At 39.4% G+C, this 16285-nt stretch overlaps 1 protein-coding gene across 1 annotated transcript in view; it reads left to right on the forward strand.

Moving 5' to 3' along the window:
* The first annotated feature begins 3850 nt into the window (after positions 1–3850).
* Positions 3851–16285, forward strand: part of TERT (telomerase reverse transcriptase) — a 31357-nt gene continuing 18922 nt past the window's right edge. Inside the window, exons 1-5 of the mRNA XM_026700879.2 lie at positions 3851–4147; positions 5857–7711; positions 8161–8359; positions 10448–10637; positions 15812–15994. Coding sequence (XP_026556664.2) covers positions 3911–4147; positions 5857–7711; positions 8161–8359; positions 10448–10637; positions 15812–15994 — 2664 coding nt within the window. The 5' untranslated portion in view covers positions 3851–3910. The remainder of the gene's footprint in view (positions 4148–5856; positions 7712–8160; positions 8360–10447; positions 10638–15811; positions 15995–16285) is intronic.

A 16285-nucleotide genomic window follows, 5' to 3' on the forward strand; every position in this document is an offset into this window, starting at 1 on the left:
CTATGCATGCTTAAGGCCACTGACTTGAATGAGATTTGAATATGTTTAATACTGTAGTGACTTTATTGCCAAAAGGTTTTGCTTTCAATAGTGCTGAACATGCATGTGTATTTTCCCCTATTAGAATTCCAGAAATCTACTGGCACTTAATTCTCAAATATCAGGTTTTAGATTATTAGGATTGTTTGCTGAAAATGATTTCCAGTCTAAAGTAGTTATATTCAATCCAGGGGTGGGATATGACAGGGTTAACTATCGGTTCGGGATTTACGAGCTTCCCTGCAGGCTGCGAACCACACGCCTGTAAATCGTCAGCAGCAGCTGTCTGCAGAGAAGCAGCCTTTGAAACAGCCCTCTTTTCTTGCTTTTCTAACTGCAGCTTTGCCTCCTTTGGCAGCTGAAGTTGAAAAATCAGGAAATAAAGATCAGGTAAGAGCCCGGGTGGGTGAGTGGGCAAAAACATCGGCAGACATGTCTGCTGCTCTTCAGAGCTACCGGTTCTACAGAGGTGGACAGAACCGGTAGAAACCCAACCCTGATTCAATCCCACTCAGATTAATAAATAAATAATGACTAATTTAACATTGATTATGGGACTAAAGTATCACTAATTTTGCCTGAATCTAACTTTAATTGGCAGTTTTGGGTCACTCCCAAGGTTTCATTTTACTTTTATTTATTTATAAACAGCAGCATTTAAATTACTAAATGGGAGAAATATTGTTATGATGTAACCATATGCACTTTTTAAAGATTCCACTATAAAAACTATCTTGAGAGAATTATTAATATTACAAATTTATTTGACTAATGTTGGAAACTACAAAATATAATTACTTGGTTAAATGACTCGCAATGCAAATGCTATGTGATTTACATGAAAATAGTTTGTTTTAAATTTTAATTAGAAATGTAATTGGTAATATGAGAAAGATCTGGTTACCTTTTAATCCTGTCAATTATGTTTGTTTCCTCCACACTGTATAGAAATAAATGTTAATATGTGTGTGTGTATGGATCTTTGCTTATTCGGGTTTTCTCCTGCGTATAATTGGAAGTATCTAGGCGACATTTCGATGAAGTCTCATTCATCATCTTCAGGCTTGTGTCTTCGGCTTTGTGCTTCTCGGAGTAATGTGAGCTTGCAGCTGCTTCTTCCTTTTAACTGCTAGTGGGGATGTGACTTGATTGGGTGGGGGCTTGGCTGTGTTCTGATTGGGTGGGGGGATGTTCTCATTGGTTGGGAGTTGTCTGTGTTCTGATTGGCTGGGGGTGTGTTCTGTTCAGGTGGGGGCTTGGTTGTGCTCAGGTTAGTCTTAGTTGCTGGGGGATTTGAGCTGGTGAGCTGTGATCCTGTTGTTTGGGTTCGTGGTCGTGCCACATCTTCATGGTGGGTGTCAGTTCGCTTCATGTATGGGTCGGAGGGGTTTGAAGTGGGTAGGGATGCAGCTGTGGTACGGTTTCTGGTCCATGGTCGTGTCTCATCTTCTGTGTGGGTGTGAGTCTGCTTTTTACGTGGAACACACCCCCAGCCAATCAGAACACAGCCAACCCCCCAACCAATCAGAACACAGCCAAACCCCCAACCAATGAGAACACACCCCCATCCAATCAGAACACAGCCAAGCCCCCACCCAATCAAGTCACACCCCCACTAGCAGTTAAAAGGAAGAAGCAGCTGCAAGCTCACATTACTCGGAGAAGCACAAAGTCGAAGACACAAGCCTGAAGATGATGAATGAGACTTCATTGAAACGCCGCCTAGATACTTCCAATTTTACGTGGGAGAAAACCCGAATAACCAAACCATACATACATACATACATACACACACACACACACACATATATATGAACACATACATCCACACTATGGTATTTCTCAACCTCAGATTCTGATTATATTGCTGCGAAGAATCAATTTAGTGGAAATTTCACACTTTACCTTTGATTTGGAAATGCATTTCAGGGAACAGTTGAAAGTTGGACTTTCTTACAAGATAGGAAGTAGCAGCCTCTAGACAGTCCTGATTTGCAAATAATGTGTCAAGGATGGGAGAATTATAAATAGCATTGCCCAAATTGAAGAGGCAAGATGCTACTTTTCCATTATGGCACTTATAATATGGGTCCACTTGCTTAATATGTATACTAAAATCTGGCTGCAGAGATGTGAGGCAGTTCACTTGTATGAACTATTAGAGAATTCACACATACACACTCAAATATTCATTGGGCATCCTAGAGAATATATTACTAATACTCTCACCTGACAAATAGAAGAAATCAAAGCTGAAAGAATAGTATTGAGATGGCCTTAGGACCAAGAAGAGGAAATATGGGTCTAAACCACCCCACTAGCTCTCAAAAAGGAAGAAAAGTGCTTCAGTACTTCTGCACAGCAGCTGAGGGTAGAATATGGTTTTTGTTTTTTATAAAAAGGCACTGAAAGCTACTTAAGCTTGCAAAGTCACTGCTTAAAAGAGCAGTGAAAGAAAAACTAAGGCAGTATCCCTTAGTGTTTGGTGTTCTTTGAAGAAAGTTCCTAATTCCTTGAAGTTAAGGAAAGCTGCAATTCAGCTAGGTCACAGTGTAAAAAAGAATCAAGAAAGATCTGATGTTTTACACGCACCTACATTTTATAGCCAGTTAAATTTGATTGAAACTTACCTGCCTAGAAACAAATAATTGTTTTAAATAAGCAGAAAATATAACACAATCTTGATTCATTCACTATTACTCCCCAGTCCTGGAAAAGTACAATTAAGAGATTAGACTCCTTACCCAGATTCCCAGAAAGAAATTTGTTGGACATTGGGTCATTTCTGAATTATCACTAAATATGAATCGTGACATTATTTATTTTGCTTTCTTTTGAATCTAAGCAGCCATCTTATAACCACTCACATTGTGTAGCCTCCACTACCTTTATCTTCTCAACAATGGTCAATGAATATCATATTTCAGACAAAAACTTCGCCAGGTATCTGCTTGCTGGTCCTATTTGGCATGTGCTCAGCAAATCTGCTTATCTCGTCCTCCAGGTTGCTTTGAACAAACTTAAAACCTCACTAAGAATATTTCACTACAGGTAGTCCTTGACTTATGACCACAATTGAGCCCAACCTTTATGTTACTAAGCGAGACTGTTGTGAATTTGCCTCATTTTACGACTTTTCTTGCCATAGTGGTTATGTGAATCACTGCAGTTATTAAATGAATCTGTCCATTGGCTTTGCTTGTCACAAGGTTGCCTGGGACACTGCAACATAAATATCATAAATATATACCATAAATATCATCATAAATATGTACCAGTTGCCAAGTATCCCAATTTTGATCACATGACCATGGGGTTGTTGCAACGGTTAGGGTTATTGTGGAAAAACAAGTCTTAAGCCACTTTTTTCAGTGATGTAACTTCAAACAGTCACTCAATGAGTACCTGTCAGCCGAGGACTAACTGTACCAGGAGCAGCCCATTCCACCTCATCTATGACTGCCCACTCGCCCTTTCCCTAATTCGGTGCCCTTGGTCATCAGTCTCTACATTCCTATCTGTTGTAGGTTTTCTATAGTGTTACACAGCAGGAGCTCTCAAATGCTGGCATTCGGAGTGTACATGCACCCCTTCCCCTCCCTCCCCCGTCACCCACCACTGCGTTAGAGCAGCGGTCTCCAACCTTGGCAGGTTTAAGCCTGAAGGACTTCAGCTCGCGTTAGAGAAACGGTTGCACATAAACACACAAACCCAGCGGAAACTTTTCCCGGGCTTGCCTTAAAGGGCGTGGCTTCTGGCACCTTGAAGAGCCAATAAGGGAGGCGAGTCGGGTTTCAGGGGACTACGGAAAACGCGCTGGTCCCGGCGCTCACTCTCTCAGCCTCCGTGCATCGCTTCTCTCGACGCCTGCATGGACCGATCCCGGCGATGGAGAGCTGTGCGGGAGCTGCTGTGCAGCTTTTACGCGGAAGTGCTGCCGCTGGAAGTCTTTGTGCGGCGCTTGCAGATGCACACTCTTGCACAGGGCCAGCCGCAGCCTCTCGTGCAGGACGGGGATCCCGGGAGTTACTGTAGCCTGGTCGCCCAGTGCCTGGTGGGGCGGCTGGCTGAGTGCAAGGCCCTCCCTACCTACTTCGGCGTCCAGCAGGTAATTGAGCTGGTTTTACGTTTGACCCGGATTACTTTCGGTCCCACCGGCCCTCCTTTCCTCCCCCCAAAAGCAGCCTGCATTTGGGGGACGATAACTTATTTCGCCACTTGGTACCCGCTGTGTTTCAAGAGTCAGCCAAGTATTGTCTGCGGGAAAATGCAGAAAGGGCTTCTTCCCTCGAGAAATTCCTAATATGTGTTCTGGTTCCTGCACAATTTGCTCTTTCCATTCCTCCCCGCTGCTTGAATTGGGCTTTCTCCTTCTGCCTATTGTAGACTGCACTGTTTTACCAATAAAGGAGAATATTTGTAGCTAGGGTTGAAATGAGGGGTCCGTGGTGCACTGTTTTTAACCAATAGAGTTATGTGAAGTTATATACAGATCTGCTTAAAAATGCTAAAGAGTAAAAGGTGGGCTTTGGGAACCTAAGACTGTTTGTGGTGTAGTGGCCATGGCTAGCTAATGAAAGCAGCCATTTAATGGAAAGAAAGAAAAATCTGGTGAGATAATATATAAGTAATCGTTCCAGTTGGAGAATATATGTAGCTCAGGGAGGAACTGCACCTTGGCACTCTCTGAGATTGGTTATTTGCTTGTAGATGCTTCTTCACCCAACGACATAATGTCATCATTTTTAGTGAGTGTGTGGTTTGCTCTCTGTTTATATACAATGGCTTGCCCTGCCAGTGTTGGGGGTGGGTGGGGGAGTTGTAGTTCCTTGATTAGTGTCTGGTTTTCTACTTGATGGTCTTGTTTCAGGGTCATACCTATTTCTTAGTTTCTTTCAGACATCCCAAGGCCTCCTTTGGTTTTCCAATGTTCCTTTTATCAATGAGAAGTAGTGGCATTTCCCATTTTTATTTTAGGAAAGTTGGTTTTAGGAAAGCCTCTAATGGCTAATCTTTCTGTATCTTGAATAGACTATCTCTGGATATGCCTGTGAGGTGCACGGCCTTTCAGGAGGGAGGTAATAGCTGGAGGTTACCCCCTTTTTAATTAATTTAACATGGACTTCTTATAATTTCTTGCAGTTTTTCCAGTCTTGGACAGTAGGTCCAAAGCCGTGCAGGTATTGTAATCCTACATTTTTATTAGTATAAATGAGTGACTTTTCTCAGTTTTTACTAGACTCTAGATACAATTATGATTAGAAATGTTGTAAGGAGCTCTTGCCCATTTTTATTTGCTACCAGAAGTACCACAGACTTCAATGTATGCTTGTAGAGTTCAAGATTACCATGCCAGTATCCAGCTCTATAGCTAACCTTATCTGACTGAGATATTCCTTCCTGCTTTAAATGAAAAAAGTGTTGTATATGCAGTTATTAGGAAATGCTCAAGTTACATTGAGACGTGTGGTGGAAATATTTTTTCATTACATGTGGGTATTCAACAGAATAGAATAGAATAGAATAGAATAGAATAGAATAGAATAGAATTCTTTATTGGTCAAGTGTGATTGGACACGCAAGGAATTTGTCTTTGGTGCATATGCTCTCAGTGTACATAAAAAGAAAAGATACATTCATCAAGAATCATAAGGTGATTCTTAATAAAGTGATACAGTCAATGAGCACATAACAGCTATCCACTGTTGAATAAAGTAGGATTTTTTCCTTGCATTTCTATTCAATTCTACATAATTAATGACATTTGTGATTTTATTCAAAATTTTGCTAGAAAGGTGCTTTTTTGTTATTTTGCAGGTTTCCTGTCAGGATGATGTCCTTGCACGAATCATTCATAGAATTTGTCAAAAGAAGAAAAAGAATGTGTTGGCATTTGGTTATAGCCTATTGAATGAAAGTAATTATATACCAAATATCCATAGCTACATGCTTAATTGTTCAACAGAAACTATTCGACAGAATGTGCTCTGGGAGATCATTCTAAACAGAGTTGGGGATGATGTCATGATGTATTTATTAGAGCACTGTGCTCTCTTTCTCGTTGTGCCTCCTAGCTGCTGTTACCAAATTTGTGGAGAGCCCATCTATGACCTTCCTTCAAGATATGCAACACGGCCTCCAAAGTTTCTTAGACAGAAGATTCATGGGCCTTCACCTTGTATCCTAACAACTTATCTCCACAAAAGGTTTCAGTCTTGTAGGTGGTATCCCAGAAAAACAGAGCGGAAGAAATCGAATTCTGAAAGGGAGAAATGGAACAAAACGCAACAACACAACAATCAATCGTCTTCGGTAGCTCAGAGTGCTCCTGGCCAAAATCCTACAAAGAAAAAGCAAATTATGACAACCAGTGAACACATAGAAAAGCAACAAAAGCCCTCTCTTAGCCCATCATTAAGAACACAGTGTTTAAAAAGAAAGCGGACAGGCCAGTGTGATACAATTAATGTCAAGAAAATAAAAACCATGATAAATGAGGACAATGTAGGAAAAAAAACAAGAAACCCAGATTCTAGAAAAGAACAAAATCAGCTGATTTTAGATTGTGATAAACCTGAGACTTCTACGGAATGTATACAATCATGTTCAAAAGGATTAACTCTTATGAACTCTGTTCCTCAGAATGGTGGGGTACAAATATCTGGGGAACCTAGTGCAACTAATGACAATCAAAGGGCTTTGATATGTGGAAAGCAAGATAGTATAAGTAAAACACTCAGTGAATCCAATCTGCAGCCAACATGCAATGCTAAACTGCCAAAGCTGGTAACTGGAACCTCTGATATTAGTTCAGTCCGACTGGGGCTTGCAAAAACGGTTTTACCAAAAAAAGACCTTGGAATTTGCTCATCTAAATCTGTCAAGAAGTCTTACAGTAGCATTCCTGTAGCGCACATTGAGAGACATTCTCTCTTATATTCCTACCAGCGTTTGAAAGAGTGTTTACCTAAGTCGTTTGTATTAAACCACTTGAAGGGCAATCCAAGAGGAGGACAATGCTTAGTAGAACAAGTATTCTTTAGCAGTAAGATTCTGAAGCAGCCTGGCAGTCCCAGCGTTCAAAATGGTCCCAAGAAAAAGAAGAGGGTTCCGAAACGCTATTGGCAGATGAGAAGGGTGTTCCAAGAACTCTTACGGAACCATGCAAAGTGTCCCTATCAAGCAATATTAAAAAGGAATTGTCCCATTTCAGTTTCTGAACCAGACAAGATAAGCCTAGGAGAGCAGCGTTTCAAACAAAATGGTCCCCAAGGAGAAATTTCACCAGAGAGGCAGCAGGGTAATCCAGTAAAAGGTTGCATGGCAAGCAGCTCAGGTGCCTTGAACCCATTTTCAGAAACCGGTGCTTCAAGCAGAAGCTCTGAAAGAATGGAGTTGTTTGAAAAAAAAGATAAGGAACAAGATTCCTCCAGTTCTGATTTCATAGCGTTGTTGAAGCAGTATAGCAGTCACTGGCAAGTATATACTTTTGTGAGGGGATGCTTAGAGAGAGTGGTGCCTCCTGCGCTTTGGGGTTCAAACCACAACAAGTGCCGCTTCTACAGAAATGTGAAGAAGTTTATCTCCTTGGGGAAATTTGCCGCGTTTTCTTTGGAGGAATTGACATGGAAAATGAGAGTCAATGATTGTGCTTGGCTTCGTCTCACCAAAGGTATTAACAGGGATATCCTCAGGATATCACTTTTATTTTTGAAAAAACTTTCAAATGTTACTTTCACATTCTTAATTATACGTGTAAATTAGTCTTGTAAATAAGAGACATTTTATTAGAGTGCCTGCTTGTTTGAAAAGGGCGTGTTTTTTTTTCCAGATTCTGACTTCTTTGGCAGAATAAGTTGATGTTCCTACTATAAGATTTAGTGCATGCATTGGAGAGAAGTGTACATACAATTACATCTTTGATTTATAATGCAGCATTGTTACCCACTCTAAAAACATTCACATTAGACATTTCACAGTGATTACTTAATGGTTTGCATAATTTTATCTGGAATTTCCTTAACTTAACCTTTAAGTTGGTTGTGAAGATAATGTGAATAGATGCTTCTAGCAAGAACAGAAATCTTATTGATTGTCACTAAATCTGGATTGTCCCTGTAGAAAGTGGCCATTCTGTTCCTGCCTCTGAACATCGCTTTCGGGAGGAGCTGATGTCTAAATTCCTGTACTGGCTGATGGACTGCTATGTTTCAGAGCTGCTCCGGTCTTTCTTCTATATCACAGAGACAGCATTTCAAAAAAATTTACTTTTTTTCTTCCGAAAAGCTGTTTGGAGCAAACTACAGATCATTGGAATCAGGTATTATTAGGAAACCAGAAGTTCAAAAGTGCAAAGAAAGCTATTCCCTTTACGCTAAGGGTGGGGGATTCTGCCTTACAGACCTAATCTAAGTCACCAGGTCAGCCCATCTATCTTGTACAGAGTAGCTATGCTGTAGTTGCTCCCTGCTTCCTTCAGGGTGGGGGGATGCTGGACTGCTAAAGGTGACTGGTGCTAGGCAAGGTAGGAAATAGGTAGCCCAGCTCTGTACTGCATAAATTGACTTTCCATAGAGATCTGGAAGTCCTCATGTGTCTCGCTGCCTGGGTAAAGGAGCCCGATCCAAGGCTACTCTTCATTTCACCTCAAATGGAGCATGGTTATTTGGGGTATTTTTCAAAGCCTAAGCTGCCTTCCCTTATATGGGATGTCATCTAAAGCAGGGGTCGCCAACCTTTTGGACCTCAGGGACCACCAAACTCATAATTTTAAATCCCAGGGACCATTAGCCGGTTCTGTGGGCTTGGCCTAATTTGTGGGTGTGGCTTGGTCGTGTGACTGGCTGGGCATGGCTTGTATGTAAATATTATAAATATTGATATAAATATTGATTTTTTTTTATCAAAAAAAGCAACTTTTGCCCAAAATCAGGCAAAGCAGGCAGTTGCTCACAGAATCATTCAGTGTTCTATCTATCTGCCATCGGCTAGCTCAGTCTGTCACATAAAATTTGCTTCCCGTCAGTCTGCAGTGAATAATAGAACCTTCATTCCTAAGGGAGGTTTGGCTGTGCTTAAAAGCAGAGGCAAAGATCTAAAGACTAGCTAGAAAGCAAGAAATCCAACCATTTCCTGCTTCCTAGCTAATCTAAATCTCCAAGCAGAGCAGAACAGCTGATGGTCGAAAAAAGGAAAAATAGCAATTTAGCAGGCAAGTTTGCCGGGTAAGGAGTGACTGGGTGGGGAGTGTTCCTGCGGGCCATGTGGGCGGCACAGCCTTGTGTTTCTGTGCAACCTGGATTAATTGCTTTGTGGGGGTGTTCTGGGGGTGAGATTTCTCTGCTGCCCACCAAAATTTTCTCGCAGCCCACAGCATCCCACCAGTTGGCCACCACTGATATAAATCAGGAGTCTCCAACCTTGGCAACTTTAAGCCTGGTGGACTTGAACTCCTAGAATTCTAGCAAAGCTGGCTGGGGAATTCTGGGAGTTGAAGTCCACCAGGCTTAAAGTTGCCAAGGTTAGAAACCTCTGATCTAAAGCACCCAAGCAGGTAGGATATTAAATCAGATTTCTTACCCCTACTTTTTTCAGCACCTATGGTGGGATGCTCTTGGCGCTAAAACTTGACAGTTGCTGTTCCATTGTTAATTCTGGCTTGAAGTCTGTCTTCACATCTTAGACAACTTGCCTGATCTGGGATTAGAATGCAGAGGAAGTTCAGCTCATCTGTATGTGCTTTGAAAAAAATGCTGCCAGGAGCTTAGAATCCCTGAAGGGAAAAGCTACTTTTGCTAACCATGTACCTCCCGGCTGTCTTCTGTCATTGAAGACTATTAGGGGTGGTGGGAAGGACCTTATGCCATCAGGGCTCTCCTCCTCCATCAGAGGAATTTTCCTCAGGTTGTAATTCTCTTCATCTGATTAGTTTCCAGAGCCTTATGAACAGTATCATGCATTTTTTGGAGTTGGATTCCACATTTCTTGTGGAATGTAAATGTGAAGTTGCCTTGAAGCCAGAACTTGACTTGAGATGATTATAGACATATCCACTTAGTTTCCTTGGGAACATTCTGCCATTTCCTTCTTCTGGGTTATTTTCCGTTTCCAGTTAAGACTTACTGATCCATGTATTAACCAGGTCTGAGACTGCCTGTATTCTAAACCAAGAGGAGGTCAGTCGGATGGTGCCACTTTCTGGAACTTTTTGTTGGATGACAACGTAGTAGTTAGAACATTATACCTCAAAATAAACATTTAGATGTCATTTAAGGATAGAATTCTACTGTATCCTATTTTTAGTGTAGACCACCTGAAGGTGCTTTGAAGTTGACTGGCCGCTAAATCTTATAAGTAAATGACAGTCTGCCGTGTGTACATTTTAAAATACTGCCAACTTCCCTTTTAGGAACCATCTGGCCAAAGTGCAGCTTCAGCCTTTATTAGAGAAAGATATTGAACTTTTGCAGCAGAGAAAATACGTTCCTGTGGCATCAAAACTCCGATTCATCCCCAAACCAAATGGGTTGAGGCCTGTGGTCAAACAGCATGGTGTGGTTGGAACAGAAACATTTTGCAAAAACAGTGGAGACAAAAAGGTCCTTAATTTATTGAGTTAATTCAACATTACATCGGCCAAATTCATGTATTTGGGGGGCAGGGGCCTGAGATATATGTTTGTACACTTTGATTGTTGCAGTTTCTCTTCTCTAAATCTTTTTCAATTCATTTAAATCTTCAAAATATATTATTCAGAATTAAACACTGTTCCTGTTAGGATATCATTTTTATAAAGTGATCAAACTACTACTTTGTATTAAGTATCCTTATATTAATACAGCTTACAATTGCCAGTTTTTTATTTTATTTTGTAGCAGAATCTTCAGGTTGCTGATTTCTATTCCGCTTATGATCAAGCACAATCTAAACATCCGTTTTGTATACATTCTCTATGCATTTCTTTTGCATTTAGCCTTTATTGTTTTGCTTAAATCCTGGATTTAATATTTTTCTTTTTTGAATAACGTTTTTAATTTAAGCCCAGTGTTCTGTCCACCAAGATAACTTTGAACGTTATTTGTTACTTCTCCCAGTTTCATGTCTATATATTCTATCTTGTCTATTCTATCTTATTCCCAAAATGATTAAAAATGCAAGGTAGATCTCAGCCAAATCAAATCGGTATTCTTATCGAAATCTTTTGTTCTAATGAGGTATTAAGAGATGAGCATTCCAAGTGTACACCTTTCAATTATGAAGCCATTTGATTTGACATCTATCCAGGATATTGGCAGTGTGCTAACTGAAATAATAGGGCAACTGAAATATTAGGTTAGAATATCTCTAAAAATACCTTAGGCACTTAAAGTGCAATTTATGCAGCCTTTACTTGAGATAACATATTTCTTATGAAATGCTTCTCAGTTCTGAAATGAAATCCTTATCCAACCCAGTCCTATTTTTAAATTATTGCATTGGGGAGCTGACAGCTTGTTAACTTTATGTCATCTCAACTAAGATGTCTATTGTTTCCTTTGTTTTTCCTTTAAGCCCAACTTGATCCTTGCATTGTTTGTCAACTTCACCTGGCAACTTGTGGCTTTTGTTGTGCTGTTTATAGATCTGAGTACTCCGCTTTATTTGTCTTGAGTGACCTTGTGTTCCCTTTTATTCATTCAGTTGATTTTAGATATCTTGGACTTCTTTGCTCATTCATCTTGCCCTCAGATTCTTTGTGACTTCATTGATTGATTAAAATATGTTTTTCATCCAAGATGTATGTTCTCTGCTATTCACACCCTTAATTTTTATGAGGTAAAGAATTTATTAATTTGACAATCATTCTGTACTTGCCCAACACTAGTGGCTTAAAATAATTTGAAACAAGCCCATTTAATGCTTTCAAAGAATAATGTTACAACTAACCAGTAAAATACAAGGCAACAATCCACCCACCCCCACAAACAGGTTATGATCCAAAAATGACAGAAGGCAAATCATCTGGTTCCAAGAACAGTTGCAGATGGCATACTTCTGGCCATGTCTACCAACAGGAAATCTAAGAAGACTTACAGTCATCAATCTGCTCCTTCCAGGGAAGCATCTTCTGTTTGGCCCAAGATTGAGAGGACCAATTCAGTACCATCAGCATTTAACTGTCTAATGATGTCTTCTGGTGATTTCAGATAGATATTAAACAAGATAGGAAGAGGATTAAGCTTAGGAGCACCCTATATCAGCAGCCAGAAGTTCCCCATCACTATCAACTAGCACAGAGCACCATTATAAAACCATGTCCCTCATCTCTGTGAGTGGCATAGGACAAAGTTCTCCAACCTTTCCGGCTGTGAGGACCAATGGGGAGAGAGAAAGAGGATGGTTCTATGCAAAGGGCCAGCGAGTACACACACAAACTCTTCCCCACTGCCCGCACGAGTGGGGATGTATGTTCACCCATGGTTCCGCAGCCCAGTTCTCTTCCCCCCACGTTTTATTTACTTTATTTGTATAACATATAAAAATTCCATTTTAATCAAACTGTGTTGTCTGGGTACAATTGTACAATCATAATCAAAATGTTTACAATAGCATCACAATAACAATACTGGAATAACAATAATATTTAGCTTGTTTATTTTAATACATTTCCATTTTAACATTTATCCTTTTTATGTCCCTGCATTTCTAACTTCTGTTTTTATTGTCTTAACCATTGATAAAATAAGTCCAATGTCAAAACGTGTTCAGTTTCTTCTTTGTCCTTAATAGTGTTAGTCTTGTTCTGACCTCGGCTTCCCCAACAGCACGAAACTGACTCCTTGTCCCGATAAACCCCCTTTATTTAGTTTACAGTGAATTCCTCTCCAGCAAAGTCCTGGCCAACAGTCTTTCAAGATATTTCACAATTACAGACCTTTATCAGACTTGGAGAGGTGCCAGGTTGATACCTTTCAGAGGCATCACTATAGCAGCCAGTACTAGGCAAGAATGCAGAAACAGATCTTCAGATGAACTAATTGTCTTCTGCAAAATCCCACTCTCCTTTCGCTCTTCTTTTATTCCCTATGGGAGGAACCATTCACCGTCCACCTGTGGCTTTACTCCCAAGTTGGCCCTTGTTCCATAGCTGTTCCCTTTTTCTGGCAGGTCTGCGCATGTGTACACTGGGAACCGGCTCCAGCTGTCTTTCTACCTCACTGATGTCTGACTCTGAAGGCAGCTGATAACTGTAAGATGGCCCTGGCCCCATCTCTGTCTCCGACACAGAGCATTCATCAGAGCCTTCCCCAGACTCCAGGACTGGCCCATATTCCTCCCCAACCTCCTCACTGTCCGAATCTATTGCCATCTCTGCTGGCAGGCCACAAAAGGCTATCCATTTCTGCTGATTCTAATTTCTTAATTACACTGTCGTCTGCTGGATCTTGTCACACTTCCATTGTTGCGTATATATACAGTTCTAGCTGCAGTTAATACATGTAAAATCAAGTGCAGTATATAGTCCTTTTGTCATATTTTTCCGGCAGAATGCCCAATAAAAATATTTCTGGTTTCATGTCTATATGCTGTTATATCATTTTTTCAACCAAGTATGTATTTTCATCCAATATTTTTTAGCTTTCGGACATGTCCACCACATACGGTAATATGAACCGGGTATTTGATTGCATTTCTAACATTTAACAGATCTATCCTTATGCATTTTTGCCAGTCTTGTTGGTGCAAAATGCCATCTATAGAATATTTTATACAAATTTTCTTTATATGCAGTTGACATAATCAATTTAACATTTCTACCGCACAATTTCTGTCATTTGTCTAATTCTACTGCATATCCAAAAAAATTTAGCCCAAGCAATTATTATCTCCTTTACCTGCTCGCTTTCAAGTTTAATACCTAATAAGTATCAGTATATTTTTTTCATCAGTTTTTCATCCATTCCAGTTAATATCTGGTCCAATTCTGTTAATTCTTTATTGAAATCATACATTTTAGCATCTTTCTCATATTGAGATTGTATGTGCATTTTTGGCCACCATACAATGTCCATCCCTTGAGTACTAAGTTCCTGCTTGGTTTTTAATTCCCCCTTTTCATTCAAAATATCTATTTCCTACAATTTTTTTTCCATATTAATAACACTAGGATGTATCAATGCTGCCATTGTGGAAAGCCAGACTGATATTTTTATGTAATGTTGTTCTTTAATTTTAAGCCATACTGATGACAATGCATTTCTAATATAATGTGAAAGTAACTATTTTATTCTTCCCATACTATAAAAAAGTATGCCAACCTAGCTGAAGGTCATGTCCTTCTAAAGTTAATAGTCTTTTATGCCTCAAATTGATCCATTCTTTCACCCATGTAAGTACCGAGGCCTGGTAGTACAGTTCCCAATCTGGCAGCCCAAAGCCCCCTCTTTTTAGAGTCTTGCAACATTTTCAAATCTATTCTTCCTTTTTTCCCTAACCAAATATATCTTAATATTATTTTATTTAGTTCTTCAAAATATTTTTTTCCAATTTTATTGGAATTGTTTGGAATAAATATAATAGTTTTGGTAAAATATTCATTTTTATAGTAGTTATTCTTCCTGTTAATGACAATTGCAGATCTTTCCATTTCTCCCAATCTAATTTAACAAGATATGATACTTTCTAGCCTAGTGATAGTGCATTCATACATATATGAAAACAGAAACAGGTAAAGATCATAGTTCGATACATGTTGTTGTCAATCTGTCTATTAATGCATAGATCCATACATTTTATCCAGCTCATGAATTAACTCTTTGGTTCTACAAATCTCTTTCTTGTTCTCAGCTTTTAAAAAGCCCAGGCCAAGAAAGGCATTGCAAATTTCCTATTTTAATGTTGGGTTAATGTATGATAATAAAATCTTGAAAAATCAATCCAAGTTTCTTACTCTCCAATCTTATACTAAACAAAAATCAAGATGGGATTGTTTTGATGATTTCGTCTCTTCTTTCAATCCATGGACAATGTAATTATTCCAGCAAGCCACTCCTTAAAAGTTTCTTAATAAATTCCACCCCCCCGCCCCGCATCATTTCTAAATTCCTGTATAATCTTTCAATAAAAGATTGGGATAGGGTTTGTTTGTTTTTTCGAAATCAAACTCAACTGGTGATTTAATGATACACCTATAATTGCTCGTCTTTTTTTCTTTCAAAAATACAGAAGTAGGTTGCCACCAATCCTTTCTGAGAGATTTTTATTTTTAATTTTCTAGTTTCACCTGCAGATTTGGTTATTCCGTGGAGGACTTTTATCCAGCTACTAACTAGACCAACCCTGCTTAGCTTCCATCCTTAGACAAGCTTAACCAGGTGCTGTTGAGACACCTTTCGGTAGAGCATTATCCAAATACCATCAGTGTATACCTCTTCATACAGGAAGTGTATACCTCTTCATGCAGGAAGTATTTAATAAATATCCCTGAACAATAATTCTCCTTTTTATCTTTTAAAAGTAGGTTCAATGTTGTATTAGTTAAGAGTGATTTCTTGTGACCCAGGTGGTTTCTTTTTCACATAGACCTCAGCTTCTTCATGTACCCATCACATTTGCTCCTTAATCACATGCTTGCAACTTTTTCTTTCTTCCTGTGCCCTTTCCAACAGCTCATTAAGAAATTTTTTTGAAGCCTCTTTCCTTCTTTTCTAATATTGAATAATTTATGCTCTCATATGAGAGAAGCACTTAATATTGCGGAAATTCATTGTTTTTCTTTTAACTCTTTTTTTAGGGTCCACATTTCAATGTGCAACTTAAAAATGTATTTAGTGTTCTTAATTATGAACGACTGAAGAACCCTGCTATACTTGGCTCAACTGTGTTTGGAAAGGATGACATTTATATAATATGGAAGAAGTTTGTTTCAAAGGTTTTGGAACTATATGCTGAAATGCCTAAATTCTACTTTGTGAAGGTATGTTCAAAAAACAGGAGCTGCCGTTCTCTTTGTGAATGGGCCTCCTTTCTAATAAGATTCAGCATTTTTCTTTTGTTAAGGATGCAGTCTCATTTCTTGGAAGTCTGGAGTATTTTATTCTTTATCACTAGAACAATAGAATTGATCAGAAAAGTTCATCTCCTGTTAAGGTGAAAAGACAAGTCAAAAAGAACCTCCTTCCCAACTCCTTGAGGCTTCATGACGAATAGCTCTGGAGCTGCTTATCTGAAGTGAATCAACATAGGAGATAATGGAGCAATTGCAGGG

Source organism: Pseudonaja textilis, chromosome 3, assembly GCF_049901715.1.
Source record: "Pseudonaja textilis isolate UNSWEBS1 chromosome 3, rPseTex1.2, whole genome shotgun sequence".
Taxonomy (NCBI): domain Eukaryota; kingdom Metazoa; phylum Chordata; class Lepidosauria; order Squamata; family Elapidae; genus Pseudonaja; species Pseudonaja textilis.